Source organism: Oncorhynchus mykiss, chromosome 9 (assembly GCF_013265735.2).
Source record: "Oncorhynchus mykiss isolate Arlee chromosome 9, USDA_OmykA_1.1, whole genome shotgun sequence".
NCBI classification, from domain to species: domain Eukaryota; kingdom Metazoa; phylum Chordata; class Actinopteri; order Salmoniformes; family Salmonidae; genus Oncorhynchus; species Oncorhynchus mykiss.
In genome coordinates, this window is record NC_048573.1 from 1,466,433 (window position 1) to 1,488,723 (window position 22,291).

The 22,291-nt window shown below is 39.0% G+C and overlaps 2 protein-coding genes across 2 annotated transcripts in view; one reads left to right on the forward strand and one right to left on the reverse strand.

The window, feature by feature from the left end:
- Positions 1–16,430, reverse strand: part of LOC118966147 (Fc receptor-like protein 5) — a 78,962-nt gene extending 62,532 nt beyond the window's left edge. Inside the window, exon 1 of the mRNA XM_036989222.1 lies at positions 16,397–16,430. Within this exon, the coding sequence (XP_036845117.1) occupies positions 16,397–16,430 (34 nt within the window). The remainder of the gene's footprint in view (positions 1–16,396) is intronic.
- Positions 16,431–18,647: 2,217 nt separating this feature from the next.
- The window catches only part of LOC110535268 (low affinity immunoglobulin gamma Fc region receptor III-like), a 128,279-nt gene continuing 124,635 nt past the window's right edge, over positions 18,648–22,291 (forward strand). Inside the window, exon 1 of the mRNA XM_036989223.1 lies at positions 18,648–18,693. Within this exon, the coding sequence (XP_036845118.1) occupies positions 18,648–18,693 (46 nt within the window). The remainder of the gene's footprint in view (positions 18,694–22,291) is intronic.

Consider the following 22,291-nt stretch of genomic DNA (forward strand, 5'->3'; position numbering starts at 1 on the left):
CCCATTTAGTTCTTTATTGTAGCTTGTGATCCCATTTAGTTCTGTATTGTAGCTTGTGATCCCATTTAGTTCTGTACTGTAGCTTGTGATCCCATTTAGTTCTGTATTGTAGCTTGTGATCCCATTTAGTTCTGTATTGCAGCTTTTGATCCCATTTAGTTCTGTATTGCAGCTTGTGATCCCATTTAGTTCTGTACTCCAGCCTATGATCACATTTAGTTCTGTATTGTAGGTTGTGAACCCATTTAGTTCTGTATTGCAGCTTGTGATCCCATTTAGTTCTGTATTGCAGCTTGTGATCCCATTTAGTTCTGCATTGCGCTTGTGATACCATTTAGTTCTGTATTGCAGCTTGTGAACCCATTTAGTTCTGTATTGCAGCTTGTGATCCCATTTAGTTCTGTATTGTAGCTTGTGATACCATTTAGTTCTGTATTGTAGCTTGTGATCCCATTTAGTTCTGTATTGTAGCTTGTGATCCCATTTAGTTCTGTATTGTAGCTTGTGATCCCATTTAGTTCTGTATTGTAGCTTGTGATCCCATTTAGTTCTGTATTGTAGTTTGTGATCCCATTTAGTTCTGTATTGTAGCTTGTGATCCCATTTAGTTCTGTATTGCAGCTTGTGATCCCATTTAGTTCTGTATTGCAGCTTGTGATCCCATTTAGTTCTGTATTGCGCTTGTGATACCATTTAGTTCTGTATTGCAGCTTGTGAACCCATTTAGTTCTGTATTGCAGCTTGTGATCCCATTTAGTTCTGTATTGTAGCTTGTGATACCATTTAGTTCTGTATTGTAGCTTGTGATCCCATTTAGTTCTGTATTGTAGCTTGTGATCCCATTTAGTTCTGTATTGTAGCTTGTGATCCCATTTAGTTCTGTATTGTAGCTTGTGATCCCATTTAGTTCTGTATTGTAGTTTGTGATCCCATTTAGTTCTGTATTGTAGCTTGTGATCCCATTTAGTTCTGTATTGTAGCTTGTGATCCCATTTAGTTCTGTATTGTAGCTTGTGATACCATTTAGTTCTGTATTGCAGCTTGTGATCCCATTTAGTTCTGTATTGCAGCTTGTGATCCCATTTAGTTCTGTACTCCAGCTTGTGATCACATGTAGTTCTGTATTGTAGGTTGTGATCCCATTTAGTTCTGTATTGTAGCTTGTGATCCCATTTAGTTCTGTATTGCAGCTTGTGATCCCATTTAGTTCTGTATTGTAGCTTGTGATCCCATTTAGTTCTGTATTGCAGCTTGTGATCCCATTTAGTTCTGTATTGTAGGTTGTGAACCCATTTAGTTCTGTATTGTAGCTTGTGATCCCATTTAGTTCTGTATTGTAGCTTGTGATCCCATTTGGTTGTGTATTGTAGGTTGTGAACCCATTTAGTTCTTTATTGTAGCTTGTAATCCCAGTTAGTTCTGTATTGCAGCTTGTGATCCCATTTAGTTCTGTATTGTAGCTTGTGATACCATTTAGTTCTGTATTGTAGCTTGTGATCCCATTTGGTTGTGTATTGTAGGTTGTGAACCCATTTAGTTCTTTATTGTAGCTTGTGATCCCAGTTAGTTCTGTATTGTAGCTTGTGATCCCATTTAGTTCTGTATTGCAGCTTGTGATCCCATTTAGTTCTGTATTGCAGCTTGTGATCCCATTTAGTTCTGTATTGTAGCTTGTGATCCCAGTTAGTTCTGTATTGTAGCTTGTGATCCCATTTAGTTCTGTATTGCAGCTTGTGATCCCATTTAGTTCTGTATTGCAGCTTGTGATCCCATTTAGTTCTGTATTGCAGCTTGTGATCCCATTTAGTTCTGTATTGCAGCTTGTGATCCCATTTAGTTCTGTATTGCAGCTTGTGATCCCATTTAGTTCTGTATTGCGCTTGTGATACCATTTAGTTCTGTATTGCAGCTTGTGATCCCATTTAGTTCTGTATTGCGCTTGTGATACCATTTAGTTCTGTATTGCAGCTTGTGATCCCATTTAGTTCTGTATTGCAGCTTGTGAACCCATTTAGTTCTGTATTGCAGCTTGTGATCCCATTTAGTTCTGTATTGTAGCTTGTGATCCCATTTAGTTCTATATTGTAGCTTGTGATCCCATTTAGTTCTGTATTGTAGTTTGTGATCCCATTTAGTTCTGTATTGTAGCTTGTGATCCCATTTAGTTCTGTATTGTAGCTTGTGATCCCATTTAGTTCTGTATTGTAGCTTGTGATCCCATTTAGTTCTGTATTGCAGCTTGTGATCCCATTTAGTTCTGTATTGCAGCTTGTGATCCCATTTAGTTCTGTATTGCGCTTGTGATACCATTTAGTTCTGTATTGCAGCTTGTGATCCCATTTAGTTCTGTATTGCAGCTTGTGAACCCATTTAGTTCTGTATTGCAGCTTGTGATCCCATTTAGTTCTGTATTGTAGCTTGTGATCCCATTTAGTTCTATATTGTAGCTTGTGATCCCATTTAGTTCTGTATTGTAGCTTGTGATCCCATTTAGTTCTGTATTGTAGCTTGTGATCCCATTTAGTTCTGTATTGTAGTTTGTGATCCCATTTAGTTCTGTATTGTAGCTTGTGATCCCATTTAGTTCTGTATTGTAGCTTGTGATCCCATTTAGTTCTGTATTGTAGCTTGTGATACCATTTAGTTCTGTATTGCAGCTTGTGATCCCATTTAGTTCTGTATTGCAGCTTGTGATCCCATTTAGTTCTGTACTCCAGCTTGTGATCACATGTAGTTCTGTATTGTAGGTTGTGATCCCATTTAGTTCTGTATTGTAGCTTGTGATCCCATTTAGTTCTGTATTGCAGCTTGTGATCCCATTTAGTTCTGTATTGTAGCTTGTGATCCCATTTAGTTCTGTATTGCAGCTTGTGATCCCATTTAGTTCTGTATTGTAGGTTGTGAACCCATTTAGTTCTGTATTGTAGCTTGTGATCCCATTTAGTTCTGTATTGTAGCTTGTGATCCCATTTGGTTGTGTATTGTAGGTTGTGAACCCATTTAGTTCTTTATTGTAGCTTGCATTCCCAGTTAGTTCTGTATTGCAGCTTGTGATCCCATTTAGTTCTGTATTGTAGCTTGTGATACCATTTAGTTCTGTATTGTAGCTTGTGATCCCATTTGGTTGTGTATTGTAGGTTGTGAACCCATTTAGTTCTTTATTGTAGCTTGTGATCCCAGTTAGTTCTGTATTGTAGCTTGTGATCCCATTTAGTTCTGTATTGCAGCTTGTGATCCCATTTAGTTCTGTATTGTAGCTTGTGATCCCATTTAGTTCTGTATTGTAGCTTGTGATCCCAGTTAGTTCTGTATTGTAGCTTGTGATCCCATTTAGTTCTGTATTGCAGCTTGTGATCCCATTTAGTTCTGTATTGCAGCTTGTGATCCCATTTAGTTCTGTATTGCAGCTTGTGATCCCATTTAGTTCTGTATTGCGCTTGTGATACCATTTAGTTCTGTATTGCAGCTTGTGATCCCATTTAGTTCTGTATTGCAGCTTGTGAACCCATTTAGTTCTGTATTGCAGCTTGTGATCCCATTTAGTTCTGTATTGTAGCTTGTGATCCCATTTAGTTCTATATTGTAGCTTGTGATCCCATTTAGTTCTGTATTGTAGTTTGTGATCCCATTTAGTTCTGTATTGTAGCTTGTGATCCCATTTAGTTCTGTATTGTAGCTTGTGATCCCATTTAGTTCTGTATTGTAGCTTGTGATCCCATTTAGTTCTGTATTGCAGCTTGTGATCCCATTTAGTTCTGTATTGCAGCTTGTGATCCTATTTAGTTCTGTATTGCGCTTGTGATACCATTTAGTTCTGTATTGCAGCTTGTGATCCCATTTAGTTCTGTATTGCAGCTTGTGAACCCATTTAGTTCTGTATTGCAGCTTGTGATCCCATTTAGTTCTGTATTGTAGCTTGTGATCCCATTTAGTTCTATATTGTAGCTTGTGGTCCCATTTAGTTCTGTATTGTAGTTTGTGATCCCATTTAGTTCTGTATTGTAGCTTGTGATCCCATTTAGTTCTGTATTGTAGCTTGTGATCCCATTTAGTTCTGTATTGCAGCTTGTGAACCCATTTAGTTCTGTATTGCAGCTTGTGATCCCATTTAGTTCTATATTGTAGCTTGTGATCCCATTTAGTTCTGTATTGTAGTTTGTGATCCCATTTAGTTCTGTATTGTAGCTTGTGATCCCATTTAGTTCTGTATTGTAGCTTGTGATCCCATTTAGTTCTGTATTGTAGCTTGTGATCCCATTTAGTTCTGTATTGTAGCTTGTGATCCCATTTAGTTCTGTATTGTAGCTTGTGATCCCATTTAGTTCTGTATTGTAGCTTGTGATCCCATTTAGTTCTGTATTGTAGCTTGTGATCCCATTTAGTTCTGTATTGTAGCTTGTGATCCCATTTAGTTCTGTATTGTAGCTTGTGATCCCGTTTAGTTCTGTATTGTAGCTTGTGATCCCGTTTAGTTCTGTATTGTAGCTTGTGATCCCATTTAGTTCTGTATTGTAGCTTGTGATCCCATTTAGTTCTGTATTGCAGCTTGTGATCCCATTTAGTTCTGTATTGTAGCTTGTGATCCCATTTAGTTCTGTATTGCAGCTTGTGATCCCATTTAGTTCTGTATTGTAGCTTGTGATCCCATTTAGTTCTGTATTGCAGCTTGTGAACCCATTTAGTTCTGTATTGTAGCTTGTGATCCCATTTAGTTCTGTATTGCAGCTTGTGGTCCCATTTAGTTCTGTATTGTAGTTTGTGATCCCATTTAGTTCTGTATTGTAGCTTGTGATCCCATTTAGTTCTGTATTGTAGCTTGTGATCCCATTTAGTTCTGTATTGTAGCTTGTGATCCCATTTAGTTCTGTATTGCAGCTTGTGATCCCATTTAGTTCTGTATTGCAGCTTGTGATCCCATTTAGTTCTGTATTGCGCTTGTGATACCATTTAGTTCTGTATTGCAGCTTGTGATCCCATTTAGTTCTGTATTGCAGCTTGTGAACCCATTTAGTTCTGTATTGCAGCTTGTGATCCCATTTAGTTCTGTATTGTAGCTTGTGATCCCATTTAGTTCTATATTGTAGCTTGTGATCCCATTTAGTTCTGTTTTGTTGTTTGTGATCCCATTTAGTTCTGTATTGTAGCTTGTGATCCCATTTAGTTCTGTATTGTAGCTTGTGATCCCATTTAGTTCTGTATTGTAGCTTGTGATCCCATTTAGTTCTGTATTGTAGCTTGTGATCCCATTTAGTTCTGTATTGTAGCTTGTGATCCCATTTAGTTCTGTATTGTAGCTTGTGATCCCATTTAGTTCTGTATTGTAGCTTGTGATCCCATTTAGTTCTGTATTGTAGCTTGTGATCCCATTTAGTTCTGTATTGTAGCTTGTGATCCCATTTAGTTCTGTATTGTAGCTTGTGATCCCATTTAGTTCTGTATTGTAGCTTGTGATCCCATTTAGTTCTGTATTGCAGCTTGTGATCCCATTTAGTTCTGTATTGCAGCTTGTGATCCCATTTAGTTCTGTATTGCGCTTGTGATACCATTTAGTTCTGTATTGCAGCTTGTGATCCCATTTAGTTCTGTATTGCAGCTTGTGAACCCATTTAGTTCTGTATTGCAGCTTGTGATCCCATTTAGTTCTGTATTGTAGCTTGTGATCCCATTTAGTTCTATATTGTAGCTTGTGATCCCATTTAGTTCTGTTTTGTTGTTTGTGATCCCATTTAGTTCTGTATTGTAGCTTGTGATCCCATTTAGTTCTGTATTGTAGCTTGTGATCCCATTTAGTTCTGTATTGTAGCTTGTGATCCCATTTAGTTCTGTATTGTAGCTTGTGATCCCATTTAGTTCTGTATTGTAGCTTGTGATCCCATTTAGTTCTGTATTGTAGCTTGTGATCCCATTTAGTTCTGTATTGTAGCTTGTGATCCCATTTAGTTCTGTATTGTAGCTTGTGATCCCATTTAGTTCTGTATTGTAGCTTGTGATCCCATTTAGTTCTGTATTGTAGCTTGTGATCCCATTTAGTTCTGTATTGTAGCTTGTGATCCCATTTAGTTCTGTATTGTAGCTTGTGATCCCATTTAGTTCTGTATTGTAGCTTGTGATCCCATTTAGTTCTGTATTGTAGCTTGTGATCCCATTTAGTTCTGTATTGTAGCTTGTGAACCCATTTAGTTCTGTATTGTAGCTTGTGATCCCATTTAGTTCTGTATTGTAGCTTGTGATCCCATTTAGTTCTGTATTGTAGCTTGTGAACCCATTTAGTTCTGTATTGTAGCTTGTGATCCCATTTAGTTCTGTATTGTAGCTTGTGATCCCATTTAGTTCTGTATTGTAGCTTGTGATCCCATTTAGTTCTGTATTGTAGCTTGTGATCCCATTTAGTTCTGTATTGTAGCTTGTGATCCCATTTAGTTCTGTATTGTAGCTTGTGATCCCATTTAGTTCTATATTGTAGCTTGTGATCCCATTTAGTTCTGTATTGTAGCTTGTGATCCCATTTAGTTCTGTATTGTAGCTTGTGATCCCATTTAGTTCTGTATTGTAGCTTGTGATCCCATTTAGTTCTGTATTGTAGCTTGTGATCCCATTTAGTTCTGTATTGCAGCTTGTGATCCCATTTAGTTCTGTATTGCAGCTTGTGATCCCATTTAGTTCTGTATTGTAGCTTGTGATCCCATTTAGTTCTGTATTGCAGCTTGTGATCCCATTTAGTTCTGCATTGCAGCTTGTGATCCCATTTAGTTCTGTATTGCAGCTTGTGATCCCATTTAGTTCTGTATTGTAGCTTGTGATCCCATTTAGTTCTGTATTGTAGCTTGTGATCCCATTTAGTTCTGTATTGTAGCTTGTGATCCCATTTAGTTCTGTATTGTAGCTTGTGATCCCATTTAGTTCTGTATTGTAGCTTGTGATCCCATTTAGTTCTGTATTGTAGCTTGTGATCCCATTTAGTTCTGTATTGCAGCTTGTGATCCCATTTAGTTCTGTATTGTAGCTTGTGATCCCATTTAGTTCTATATTGTAGCTTGTGATCCCATTTAGTTCTGTATTGTAGTTTGTGATCCCATTTAGTTCTGTATTGTAGCTTGTGATCCCATTTAGTTCTGTATTGTAGCTTGTGATCCCATTTAGTTCTGTATTGTAGCTTGTGATCCCATTTAGTTCTGTATTGCAGCTTGTGATCCCATTTAGTTCTGTATTGCAGCTTGTGATCCTATTTAGTTCTGTATTGCGCTTGTGATACCATTTAGTTCTGTATTGCAGCTTGTGATCCCATTTAGTTCTGTATTGCAGCTTGTGAACCCATTTAGTTCTGTATTGCAGATTGTGATCCCATTTAGTTCTGTATTGTAGCTTGTGATCCCATTTAGTTCTATATTGTAGCTTGTGATCCCATTTAGTTCTGTATTGTAGTTTGTGATCCCATTTAGTTCTGTATTGTAGCTTGTGATCCCATTTAGTTCTGTATTGCAGCTTGTGATCCCATTTAGTTCTGTATTGTAGCTTGTGATCCCATTTAGTTCTGTATTGCAGCTTGTGATCCCATTTAGTTCTGTATTGTAGCTTGTGATCCCATTTAGTTCTGTATTGCAGCTTGTGAACCCATTTAGTTCTGTATTGTAGCTTGTGATCCCATTTAGTTCTGTATTGCAGCTTGTGATCCCATTTAGTTCTGTATTGTAGTTTGTGATCCCATTTAGTTCTGTATTGTAGCTTGTGATCCCATTTAGTTCTGTATTGTAGCTTGTGATCCCATTTAGTTCTGTATTGTAGCTTGTGATCCCATTTAGTTCTGTATTGCAGCTTGTGATCCCATTTAGTTCTGTATTGCAGCTTGTGATCCCATTTAGTTCTGTATTGCGCTTGTGATACCATTTAGTTCTGTATTGCAGCTTGTGATCCCATTTAGTTCTGTATTGCAGCTTGTGAACCCATTTAGTTCTGTATTGCAGCTTGTGATCCCATTTAGTTCTGTATTGTAGCTTGTGATCCCATTTAGTTCTATATTGTAGCTTGTGATCCCATTTAGTTCTGTTTTGTTGTTTGTGATCCCATTTAGTTCTGTATTGTAGCTTGTGATCCCATTTAGTTCTGTATTGTAGCTTGTGATCCCATTTAGTTCTGTATTGCAGCTTGTGAACCCATTTAGTTCTGTATTGCAGCTTGTGATCCCATTTAGTTCTGTATTGCAGCTTGTGATCCCATTTAGTTCTGTATTGTAGCTTGTGATCCCATTTAGTTCTGTATTGCAGCTTGTGATCCCATTTAGTTCTGTATTGTAGCTTGTGATCCCATTTAGTTCTGTATTGCAGCTTGTGAACCCATTTAGTTCTGTATTGTAGCTTGTGATCCCATTTAGTTCTGTATTGCAGCTTGTGATCCCATTTAGTTCTGTATTGTAGTTTGTGATCCCATTTAGTTCTGTATTGTAGCTTGTGATCCCATTTAGTTCTGTATTGTAGCTTGTGATCCCATTTAGTTCTGTATTGTAGCTTGTGATCCCATTTAGTTCTGTATTGCAGCTTGTGATCCCATTTAGTTCTGTATTGCAGCTTGTGATCCCATTTAGTTCTGTATTGCGCTTGTGATACCATTTAGTTCTGTATTGCAGCTTGTGATCCCATTTAGTTCTGTATTGCAGCTTGTGAACCCATTTAGTTCTGTATTGCAGCTTGTGATCCCATTTAGTTCTGTATTGTAGCTTGTGATCCCATTTAGTTCTATATTGTAGCTTGTGATCCCATTTAGTTCTGTATTGTAGCTTGTGATCCCATTTAGTTCTGTATTGTAGCTTGTGATCCCATTTAGTTCTGTATTGTAGCTTGTGATCCCATTTAGTTCTGTATTGTAGCTTGTGATCCCATTTAGTTCTGTATTGTAGCTTGTGATCCCATTTAGTTCTGTATTGTAGCTTGTGATCCCATTTAGTTCTGTATTGTAGCTTGTGATCCCATTTAGTTCTGTATTGTAGCTTGTGATACCATTTAGTTCTGTATTGTAGCTTGTGATCCCATTTAGTTCTGTATTGTAGCTTGTGATCCCATTTAGTTCTGTATTGTAGCTTGTGATCCCATTTAGTTCTGTATTGTAGCTTGTGATCCCATTTAGTTCTGTATTGTAGCTTGTGATCCCATTTAGTTCTGTATTGTAGCTTGTGATCCCATTTAGTTCTGTATTGTATCTTGTGATCCCATTTAGTTCTGTATTGTAGCTTGTGATCCCATTTAGTTCTGTATTGTAGCTTGTGATCCCATTTAGTTCTGTATTGTAGCTTGTGATCCCATTTAGTTCTGTATTGTAGCTTGTGATCCCATTTAGTTCTGTATTGTAGCTTGTGATCCCATTTAGTTCTGTATTGTAGCTTGTGATCCCATTTAGTTCTGTATTGCAGCTTGTGATCCCATTTAGTTCTGTATTGCAGCTTGTGATCCCATTTAGTTCTGTATTGCAGCTTGTGATCCCATTTAGTTCTGTATTGTAGCTTGTGATCCCATTTAGTTCTGTATTGTAGCTTGTGATCCCATTTAGTTCTGTATTGCAGCTTGTGATCCCATTTAGTTCTGTATTGCAGCTTGTGATCCCATTTAGTTCTGTATTGTAGCTTGTGATCCCATTTAGTTCTGTATTGCAGCTTGTGATCCCATTTAGTTCTGCATTGCAGCTTGTGATCCCATTTAGTTCTGTATTGTAGCTTGTGATCCCATTTAGTTCTGTATTGTAGCTTGTGATCCCATTTAGTTCTGTATTGTAGCTTGTGATCCCATTTAGTTCTGTATTGTAGCTTGTGATCCCATTTAGTTCTGTATTGTAGCTTGTGATCCCATTTAGTTCTGTATTGCAGCTTGTGATCCCATTTAGTTCTGTATTGCAGCTTGTGATCCCATTTAGTTCTGTATTGTAGCTTGTGATCCCATTTAGTTCTGTATTGCAGCTTGTGATCCCATTTAGTTCTGTATTGTAGCTTGTGATCCCATTTAGTTCTGTATTGTAGCTTGTGATCCCATTTAGTTCTGTATTGTAGCTTGTGATCCCATTTAGTTCTGTATTGTAGCTTGTGATCCCATTTAGTTCTGTATTGTAGCTTGTGATCCCATTTAGTTCTGTATTGTAGCTTGTGATCCCATTTAGTTCTGTATTGCAGCTTGTGATCCCATTTAGTTCTGTATTGCAGCTTGTGATCCCATTTAGTTCTGTATTGCGCTTGTGATACCATTTAGTTCTGTATTGCAGCTTTTGATCCCATTTAGTTCTGTATTGCAGCTTGTGAACCCATTTAGTTCTGTATTGCAGCTTGTGATCCCATTTAGTTCTGTATTGTAGCTTGTGATCCCATTTAGTTCTGTATTGTAGCTTGTGATCCCATTTAGTTCTGTATTGTAGCTTGTGATCCCATTTAGTTCTGTATTGTAGCTTGTGATCCCATTTAGTTCTGTATTGTAGCTTGTGATCCCATTTAGTTCTGTATTGTAGCTTGTGATCCCATTTAGTTCTGTATTGTAGCTTGTGATCCCATTTAGTTCTGTATTGTAGCTTGTGATCCCATTTAGTTCTGTATTGTAGCTTGTGATCCCATTTAGTTCTGTATTGTAGCTTGTGATCCCATTTAGTTCTGTATTGTAGCTTGTGATCCCATTTAGTTCTGTATTGTAGCTTGTGATCCCATTTAGTTCTGTATTGTAGCTTGTGATCCCATTTAGTTCTGTATTGTAGCTTGTGATCCCATTTAGTTCTGTATTGTAGCTTGTGATCCCATTTAGTTCTGTATTGTAGCTTGTGATCCCATTTAGTTCTGTATTGTAGCTTGTGATCCCATTTAGTTCTGTATTGTAGCTTGTGATCCCATTTAGTTCTGTATTGTAGCTTGTGATCCCATTTAGTTCTGTATTGTAGCTTGTGATCCCATTTAGTTCTGTATTGTAGCTTGTGATCCCATTTAGTTCTGTATTGTAGCTTGTGATCCCATTTAGTTCTGTATTGCAGCTTGTGATCCCATTTAGTTCTGTATTGCAGCTTGTGATCCCATTTAGTTCTGTATTGCAGCTTGTGATCCCATTTAGTTCTGTATTGTAGCTTGTGATCCCATTTAGTTCTGTATTGTAGCTTGTGATCCCATTTAGTTCTGTATTGCAGCTTGTGATCCCATTTAGTTCTGTATTGCAGCTTGTGATCCCATTTAGTTCTGTATTGTAGCTTGTGATCCCATTTAGTTCTGCATTGCAGCTTGTGATCCCATTTAGTTCTGCATTGCAGCTTGTGATCCCATTTAGTTCTGTATTGCAGCTTGTGATCCCATTTAGTTCTGTATTGTAGCTTGTGATCCCATTTAGTTCTGTATTGTAGCTTGTGATCCCATTTAGTTCTGTATTGTAGCTTGTGATCCCATTTAGTTCTGTATTGCAGCTTGTGATCCCATTTAGTTCTGTATTGCAGCTTGTGATCCCATTTAGTTCTGTATTGCAGCTTGTGATCCCATTTAGTTCTGTATTGTAGCTTGTGATCCCATTTAGTTCTGTATTGTAGCTTGTGATCCCATTTAGTTCTGTATTGCAGCTTGTGATCCCATTTAGTTCTGTATTGTAGCTTGTGATCCCATTTAGTTCTGTATTGTAGCTTGTGATCCCATTTAGTTCTGTATTGTAGCTTGTGATCCCATTTAGTTCTGTATTGTAGCTTGTGATCCCATTTAGTTCTGTATTGTAGCTTGTGATCCCATTTAGTTCTGTATTGCAGCTTGTGATCCCATTTAGTTCTGTATTGTAGCTTGTGATCCCATTTAGTTCTGTATTGTAGCTTGTGATCCCATTTAGTTCTGTATTGTAGCTTGTGATCCCATTTAGTTCTGTATTGTAGCTTGTGATCCCATTTAGTTCTGTATTGTAGCTTGTGATCCCATTTAGTTCTATATTGTAGCTTGTGATCCCATTTAGTTCTGTATTGTAGCTTGTGATCCCATTTAGTTCTGTATTGTAGCTTGTGATCCCATTTAGTTCTGTATTGTAGCTTGTGATCCCATTTAGTTCTGTATTGTAGCTTGTGATCCCATTTAGTTCTGTATTGTAGCTTGTGATCCCATTTAGTTCTGTATTGTAGCTTGTGATCCCATTTAGTTCTGTATTGTAGCTTGTGAACCCATTTAGTTCTGTATTGTAGCTTGTGATCCCATTTAGTTCTGTATTGTAGCTTGTGATCCCATTTAGTTCTGTATTGTAGCTTGTGAACCCATTTAGTTCTGTATTGTAGCTTGTGATCCCATTTAGTTCTGTATTGCAGCTTGTGATCCCATTTAGTTCTGTATTGTAGCTTGTGATCCCATTTAGTTCTGTATTGTAGCTTGTGATCCCATTTAGTTCTGTATTGTAGCTTGTGATCCCATTTAGTTCTGTATTGTAGCTTGTGATCCCATTTAGTTCTGTATTGTAGCTTGTGATCCCATTTAGTTCTGTATTGTAGCTTGTGATCCCATTTAGTTCTGTATTGTAGCTTGTGATCCCATTTAGTTCTGTATTGTAGCTTGTGATCCCATTTAGTTCTGTATTGTAGCTTGTGAACCCATTTAGTTCTGTATTGTAGCTTGTGATCCCATTTAGTTCTGTATTGTAGCTTGTGATCCCATTTAGTTCTGTATTGCAGCTTGTGATCCCATTTAGTTCTGTATTGTAGCTTGTGATCCCATTTAGTTCTGTATTGTAGCTTGTGATCCCATTTAGTTCTGTATTGTAGCTTGTGATCCCATTTAGTTCTGTATTGTAGCTTGTGATCCCATTTAGTTCTGTATTGTAGCTTGTGATCCCATTTAGTTCTATATTGTAGCTTGTGATCCCATTTAGTTCTGTATTGTAGCTTGTGATCCCATTTAGTTCTGTATTGTAGCTTGTGATCCCATTTAGTTCTGTATTGTAGCTTGTGATCCCATTTAGTTCTGTATTGTAGCTTGTGATCCCATTTAGTTCTGTATTGTAGCTTGTGATCCCATTTAGTTCTGTATTGTAGCTTGTGATCCCATTTAGTTCTGTATTGTAGCTTGTGATCCCATTTAGTTCTGTATTGTAGCTTGTGATCCCATTTAGTTCTGTATTGTAGCTTGTGATCCCATTTAGTTCTGTATTGTAGCTTGTGATCCCATTTAGTTCTGTATTGTAGCTTGTGATCCCATTTAGTTCTGTATTGTAGCTTGTGATCCCATTTAGTTCTGTATTGTAGCTTGTGATCCCATTTAGTTCTGTATTGTAGCTTGTGATCCCATTTAGTTCTGTATTGTAGCTTGTGATCCCATTTAGTTCTGTATTGTAGCTTGTGATCCCATTTAGTTCTGTATTGCAGCTTGTGATCCCATTTAGTTCTGTATTGCAGCTTGTGATCCCATTTAGTTCTGTATTGCAGCTTGTGATCCCATTTAGTTCTGTATTGTAGCTTGTGATCCCATTTAGTTCTGTATTGTAGCTTGTGATCCCATTTAGTTCTGTATTGCAGCTTGTGATCCCATTTAGTTCTGTATTGCAGCTTGTGATCCCATTTAGTTCTGTATTGTAGCTTGTGATCCCATTTAGTTCTGCATTGCAGCTTGTGATCCCATTTAGTTCTGCATTGCAGCTTGTGATCCCATTTAGTTCTGTATTGCAGCTTGTGATCCCATTTAGTTCTGTATTGTAGCTTGTGATCCCATTTAGTTCTGTATTGTAGCTTGTGATCCCATTTAGTTCTGTATTGTAGCTTGTGATCCCATTTAGTTCTGTATTGCAGCTTGTGATCCCATTTAGTTCTGTATTGCAGCTTGTGATCCCATTTAGTTCTGTATTGCAGCTTGTGATCCCATTTAGTTCTGTATTGTAGCTTGTGATCCCATTTAGTTCTGTATTGTAGCTTGTGATCCCATTTAGTTCTGTATTGCAGCTTGTGATCCCATTTAGTTCTGTATTGTAGCTTGTGATCCCATTTAGTTCTGTATTGTAGCTTGTGATCCCATTTAGTTCTGTATTGTAGCTTGTGATCCCATTTAGTTCTGTATTGTAGCTTGTGATCCCATTTAGTTCTGTATTGTAGCTTGTGATCCCATTTAGTTCTGTATTGCAGCTTGTGATCCCATTTAGTTCTGTATTGTAGCTTGTGATCCCATTTAGTTCTGTATTGTAGCTTGTGATCCCATTTAGTTCTGTATTGTAGCTTGTGATCCCATTTAGTTCTGTATTGTAGCTTGTGATCCCATTTAGTTCTGTATTGTAGCTTGTGATCCCATTTAGTTCTATATTGTAGCTTGTGATCCCATTTAGTTCTGTATTGTAGCTTGTGATCCCATTTAGTTCTGTATTGTAGCTTGTGATCCCATTTAGTTCTGTATTGTAGCTTGTGATCCCATTTAGTTCTGTATTGTAGCTTGTGATCCCATTTAGTTCTGTATTGTAGCTTGTGATCCCATTTAGTTCTGTATTGTAGCTTGTGATCCCATTTAGTTCTGTATTGTAGCTTGTGAACCCATTTAGTTCTGTATTGTAGCTTGTGATCCCATTTAGTTCTGTATTGTAGCTTGTGATCCCATTTAGTTCTGTATTGTAGCTTGTGAACCCATTTAGTTCTGTATTGTAGCTTGTGATCCCATTTAGTTCTGTATTGCAGCTTGTGATCCCATTTAGTTCTGTATTGTAGCTTGTGATCCCATTTAGTTCTGTATTGTAGCTTGTGATCCCATTTAGTTCTGTATTGTAGCTTGTGATCCCATTTAGTTCTGTATTGTAGCTTGTGATCCCATTTAGTTCTGTATTGTAGCTTGTGATCCCATTTAGTTCTGTATTGTAGCTTGTGATCCCATTTAGTTCTGTATTGTAGCTTGTGATCCCATTTAGTTCTGTATTGTAGCTTGTGATCCCATTTAGTTCTGTATTGTAGCTTGTGAACCCATTTAGTTCTGTATTGTAGCTTGTGATCCCATTTAGTTCTGTATTGTAGCTTGTGATCCCATTTAGTTCTGTATTGCAGCTTGTGATCCCATTTAGTTCTGTATTGTAGCTTGTGATCCCATTTAGTTCTGTATTGTAGCTTGTGATCCCATTTAGTTCTGTATTGTAGCTTGTGATCCCATTTAGTTCTGTATTGTAGCTTGTGATCCCATTTAGTTCTGTATTGTAGCTTGTGATCCCATTTAGTTCTATATTGTAGCTTGTGATCCCATTTAGTTCTGTATTGTAGCTTGTGATCCCATTTAGTTCTGTATTGTAGCTTGTGATCCCATTTAGTTCTGTATTGTAGCTTGTGATCCCATTTAGTTCTGTATTGTAGCTTGTGATCCCATTTAGTTCTGTATTGTAGCTTGTGATCCCATTTAGTTCTGTATTGTAGCTTGTGATCCCATTTAGTTCTGTATTGTAGCTTGTGATCCCATTTAGTTCTGTATTGTAGCTTGTGATCCCATTTAGTTCTGTATTGGAGGACACTTCTGGATGTCATGCTTAATGTTTTTATGCTCTACATATTAAACTATATAGATATTAACTATGTAGATATTAAACCATACATATATTAAACTATATAGATATTAAACCATACATATATTAAACTATATAGATATTAAACCATACAGATATTAAACCATATAGATATTAAACCATATAGATATTAACTATGTAGATATTAAACCATACATATATTAAACTATATAGATATTAAACCATACATATATTAAACTATATAGATATTAAATCATACAGATATTAAACTATACAGATATTAAACTATATAGATATTAACTATGTAGATATTAAACCATATAGATATTAACTATGTAGATATTAAACCATACATATATTAAACTATATAGATATTAAACCATACATATATTAAACTATATAGATATTAAACCATACAGATATTAAACCATATAGATATTAAACCATATAGATATTAACTATGTAGATATTAAACCATACATATATTAAACTATATAGATATTAAACCATACATATATTAAACTATATAGATATTAAACCATACAGATATTAAACCATATAGATATTAAACCATATAGATATTAACTATGTAGATATTAAACCATACATATATTAAACTATATAGATATTAAACCATACATATATTAAACTATATAGATATTAAACCATACAGATATTAAACCATATAGATATTAAACCATATAGATATTAACTATGTAGATATTAAACCATACATATATTAAACTATATAGATATTAAACCATACAGATATTAAACCATATAGATATTAAACCATATAGATATTAACTATGTAGATATTAAACCATACATATATTAAACTAAATTGATATTAAACCATACAGATATTAAACCATATAGATATTAAACCATATAGATATTAAACCATATTTAACCATGCACACACACACAGCAAGAGAAAGAGTACTTACAGAGCTGCCAGCAGAGTGGTGTCAGTTCTCTCATGTTTTGATGCTGAGTGAGACTCTGTGATCTACAGTTAAAGACTTATAGACCTCCTTCCTACTGGTGACGTGATGAAACGGAGGAAGAGGCTATACTTCCTCTACCACTGTATAGTTCTATAGGTCTGAGAGTATTGACTAGCTGATGAAACAGAGAGAGTAGATTATCTTTTCTATACTTCCTCTACCACTGTATAGTTCTATAGATCTGAGAGTATTGACTAGCTGATGAAACAGAGGAAGAGAGAATATATTATCATTTTATCTTGTCAATACTTGTCTATACCTCTACCACTGTATATTTTCTTCAAAGCCACCCCTCCCACCCCTGACCCTAGAGAGTAGAGGCTAGGGAGTAGGGGCTAGGGATTAGAGGCTAGGGAGTAGGGGCTAGGGATTAGAGGCTAGGGAGTAGGGGCTAGGGATTAGAGGCTAGGGAGTAGGGGCTAGGGATTAGAGGCTAGGGAGTAGGGGCTAGGGATTAGAGGCTAGGGAGTAGGGGCTAGAGAGTAGAGGCTAGGGAGTAGGGGTTAGTGAGTAGAGGCTAAGGAGTAGGGGCTAGGGAGTAGAGGCTAGATTCTAGGGATTCAGGGACTAGAGAGTAGGGTCTGGGGAGTAGGGGCTAGAGAGTAGGGGCTAGGGAGTAGGGTCTGGGGAGTAGGGGCTAGAGAGTAGCGGCTAGGGAGTAGGGTCTGGGTAGTAGGGTCTGGGGAGTAGGGGCTAGAGAGTAGGGGCTAGGGAGTAGGGTCTGGGGAGTAGGGGCTAGAGAGTAGGGGCCAGTGAGTAGGGTCTGGTCAGTAGGGGCTAGAGAGTAGGGGCTAGGGAGTAGGGAGTAGGGGCAAGGGAATAGGGGCTAGGGAGTAGGGGCTAGGGAGTAGGGAGTAGGAAATAAGGGTGGACCATGGTGCTTTTTTTCATCAGACCCAAATCTTCTAAATGGCTCCTTCTTCTGTTCAGCTTAGGCGGCTTTGCCTAGTTGACATCTTACTCGTCAGCATCCTGATCTGTAGCTGTAATACCATAGAGAACCAGAGAGGAACCAACACAATGTTGTTCACTACACTACCTTGTTCCTGTCCTCGGTAGCTGTAATACCACAGAGAACCACAGGGGTGTTGAAATCTCACCTGACATTAGCCAAATATATTTAAGCTCAGTTTTTCACAATTCCTGACATTTATTCCAAGTAAAAATTCCCTGTCAGTTAGGATCAACACTTTATTTTAACTTTGGAATTATGCTTGGGGTCATTGTCCATTTGGAAGACCCATTTGCAACCAAGCTTTAACTTCCTGACTGATGTCTTGAGATGTTGCTTCCATATATCCGCATCATTTTCATACTTCATGATGTCATCTATTTTCTGAAGTGTTCCAGACCCTCCTGCAGCAAGCACTCCCACAATATGCTGCTGACACCCCCGTGTTTCACAGTTGGGATGTTGTTCTTCGGCTTTCAAGCCTCACCCTTTTTCCTCCAAACATAATGATGGTCATTATGGCCAAATAGTTCAATTTTTGTTTCATCAGACCAGAGGACATTTCTCCAAAAAGTACGATCTTTGTCCCATGTGCAGTTTCAAACCGTAGTCTGGCTTTTTATAGCGGTTTTGGAGCAGTGGCTTCTTCCTTGCTTAGAGGCCTTTCAGGTTATGCCGATATAGGGCTTGTTTTACTGTGGATATAGATACTTTTGTACCTGTTTTCTCCAGCATCTTCACAAGGTCTTTTGCTGTTGTTCTGGGATTTGATTGCACTTTTCGCACCAAAGTACGTTCATCTCTAGGAGACAGAATGCGTCTCCTTCCTGAGCGGTATGATGGCTGGGTGGTCCCATGGTGTTTATGTAACAGATGTGAAATGGCTAGCTAGTTAGACAACAAATTTCCTTTTGTTCCATAAAAATATATTTTATTTCCAAAAACCTCTGTTAGTTTGGTGCGTAGGAATCCACCGGAAAGAGCGGTCACGACAACGCAGACAAAAATTCCAAGGCTTTTGTGGAGCGATGGGTAACGATGCTTCGAGGGTGACTGTTGACGTGTGCAGAGCATCCCTGGTTCGCGCCCAGGTCGGGGCGAGGGGACGGACGTAAAGTCTATCCTGTTACATTTATACTTGTATACTATTGTTTGTACAGATGAACTTGGTACCTTCAGGCATTTGGAAATTGCTCCCAAGGATGGACCAGACTTGTGTGAGGTTCCCCAGAGGTCACAATGTCCTTTGTAGAGCTTTTCTGTCCTGGAGTGTTCGATAGTATAGGTACTTCAAGTTCATGGTGGTGAGAGGGATTTCATCCCTCTCGTCTTTGTTCAAATGTCCTACAATGTTGTTCACTACACTACTTTGTTCCTGTCATCTGTAGCTGTAATACCACGGAGAACCAGAGAGGCACCAATGCAATGTGGTTGCTACACTAACCTGTTCATGTCCTCTGTAGCTGTAATACCACAGTAAACCACAGGGGGTGTTGATATCTCCCCTGACATTATTAGACTACCCCTTGATGTGGCTGTAATACCACAGTAAACCACAAGGGGTGTTGATATCTCCCCTGACATTATTAGACTACCACTTGATGTAGCTGTAATACCACAGTAAACCACAGGGGGTGTTGATATCTCCCCTGACATTATTAGACTACCCCTTGATGTAGCTATAATAACACAGTAAACCACAGGAGGGTGTTGATATCTCCCCTGACATTATTTCTTCGCATATCTTTTAAAACATTTTGCTGAACCTCAACATCTAAATACTCTCCTGCAACCCGCCTCACCCAATGTAGCGTGGATCTGCTTTTTTTTCTAAAGTATTTATATTTACTTCGGATCTGGAACCCCTCAACTGAAGCTAGCCAGCTAACTACCAGCTATCAGTCAGCAAACCATTGCTAGCAGTCATCAGCTAACCGGTCATCAGCTAACCTTTAGCTCGGGAAGCTCTCGCCAGGAAAGCTATCGTCAGTTCGAACAACGCGACTCTAACCAGAGCATAACGGACCTATTATTTTTATCCCCGGATTCCCACCGCAAACGGAAAATTTTTAGCTGGATCTTCACAACTAGCTAACTAGCTAACCGCAACCCCGGATGATTACTCCTGGCTAGCGTTTCCATCCACTTAGCTTGAAGCTAGCCCGGCCAGAGCTCCTGTGCTACCGCCGAAGCATACTCCTGGGCTACAATATCCGGACCCACGACCGGTCTATCGATGTCACCGCATGAAGAGGCATAAGCAGACTCACCCCATCGCGACGTCCCCAAAAGGCTAACTTTATAGCCCTTGCTATCTGCTTGCTTGCTAATTCGGCCTGCTAACTGCTAGCTTGTTTAGCCCCGGTCCGATAACTGCTAGCTTGTTTTGCCCCGGCCTACTACCTGCTAGCTTGTTAGCACAGGCCTGCTAACTGTCTGAATCGCCGCGTCCCAAACACTCACTGGACCCATATTTACTTTCAATCTCTTTTCAATTTTTAATTTGTTTACACCTTCCGGTAACCTACCTCACCCAATGTGATACGGAATCGCTATTATTTTAAATTTTTAGAACACATTCAAGAACCTCCAGAAGCTAACCAGCTAACTAGTTACAAGCTATTTAGTCATTGTTAGCCACTGCTAGCGGCTTTTACCTTCTGCACAGCCAGACTGTTTTTTTAACCTGGATAATACTCGCCAGTCTAGCTTCCCTGCCCCATCCACCGCTGCCCCTGGACACTGATCACTTGGCTACATAGCTGATGCATGCTGGACTGTCCATTAATCACGGTACTCCATTCTGCTTGTTTATGTTTTATCAGTCGGCCCCAGCCGCAATCAGGCTCTGTGTGTAGTTAATCCGACCCTCCCTGCCTAGTCAACGCCATTTTACCTGCTGTTGTTGTGCTAGCTGATTAGCTGTTGTCTCACCTACTGTTTTAGCTAGCTCTCCCAATTCAACACCTGTGATTACTGTATGTATCGCTGTATGTCTCTCTCAAATGTCAATATGCCTTGTATACTGTTGTTCAGGTTAGTTATCATTGTTTTAGTTTACAATGGAGCACCTAGTTCCACTCTTCATACCCCTGATACCTCCTTTGTCCCACCTCCCACACATGCGGTGACCTCACCCATTACAACCAGCATGTCCAGAGATACAACCTCTCTCATCATCACCCAGTGCCTGGGCTTACCTCCGCTGTACCCGCACCCCACCATACCCCTGTCTGCGCATTATGCCCTGAATATATTCTACCATGCCCAGAAATCTGCTCCTTTTATTCTCTGTCCCCAACGCTCTAGGTGACCAGTTTTGATAGCCTTTAGCCGCACCCTCATACTACTCCTCCTCTGTTCCGGTGATTGTTGGAGGAAATTATAGTTGAAATGATTAATTATGTATGCATTTAGCTTAGAACCATTTATTTTAATACTATTATGTTATGGTATGAAATGTATGGGTTCTTGGTTAAGCTGTTACTGAAAATGTAAGTAAAACAAATTAATTGTCTGTACCTTGGGTTTAAGGGAGATGGCATATCTCTTTAGACAGTTTGTTTTATGAGGGGAGTAGAATACAGACCTGAAGACACTGCGCTATTGTGTGGATCGGAGAGAGTGTGAGAAACTGATTTTTCATTTTCAGTTTATAACCTGTGGTAAAATGTGTATGTAACCAGTACTCTCTTGAATTAAACGCTATTACCTGACTTTTAAGACTGGTCTCGATCTATTTCATGCATAATTAATGAATTTACAACTCATTAATGAAATAGAGAGAGTGCGAATTTGGTTTTGGCTACAAAACATATAGGAATTTAGAATTCCTCTAACAGTGATGTGAGTGAGATACAACCTCTCTCATCATCACCCAGTGCCTGGGCTTACCTCCACTGTACCCGCACCCCACCATACCCCTGTTTGCGCATTATGCCCTGAATATATTCTACCATGCCCAGAAACCTGCTCCTCTTATTCTCTGTCCCCAACGCCCTAGGCGACCAGTTTTGATAGCCTTCAGCCGCACCCTCATACTACTCCTTCTCTGTTCCGCGGGTGATGTGGAGGTAAACCCAGGCCCTGCATGTCCCCAGGCACCCTCATTTGTTGACTTCTGTGATCGAAAAAGCCTTGGTTTCATGCATGTCAACATCAGAAGCCTCCTCCCTAAGTTTGTCTTACTCACTGCTCTAGCACACTCTGCTAACCCTGATGTCCTTGCCGTGTCTGAATCCTGGCTCAGGAAGGCCACCAAAAATTCTGAGATTTCCATACCCAACTATAACATCTTCCGTCAAGATAGAACTGCCAAAGGGGGAGGAGTTGCAGTCTACTGCAGAGATAGCCTGCAAAGTAATGTCATACTTTCCAGGTCCATACCCAAACAGTTCGAACTAATAATTTTGAAAATTACTCTCTCCAGAAATAAGTCTCTCACTGTTGCCGCCTGCTACCGACCCCCCTCAGCTCCCAGCTGTGCCCTGGACACCATTTGTGAATTGATCGCCCCCCATCTAGCTTCAGAGTTTGTTCTGTTAGGTGACCTAAACTGGGATATGCTTAACACCCCGGCAGTCCTACAATCTAAGCTAGATGCCCTCAATCTCACTCAAATCATCAAGGAACCCACCAGGTACAACCCTAACTCTGTAAACAAGGGCACCCTCATAGACGTCATCCTGACCAACTGGCCCTCCAAATACACCTCCGCTGTCTTCAACCAGGATCTCAGCGATCACTGCCTCATTGCCTGTATCCGCTACGGAGCCGCAGTCAAACGACCACCCCTCATCACTGTCAAACGCTCCCTAAAACACTTCTGTGAGCAGGCCTTTCTAATCGACCTGGCCCGGGTATCCTGGAAGGACATTGACCTC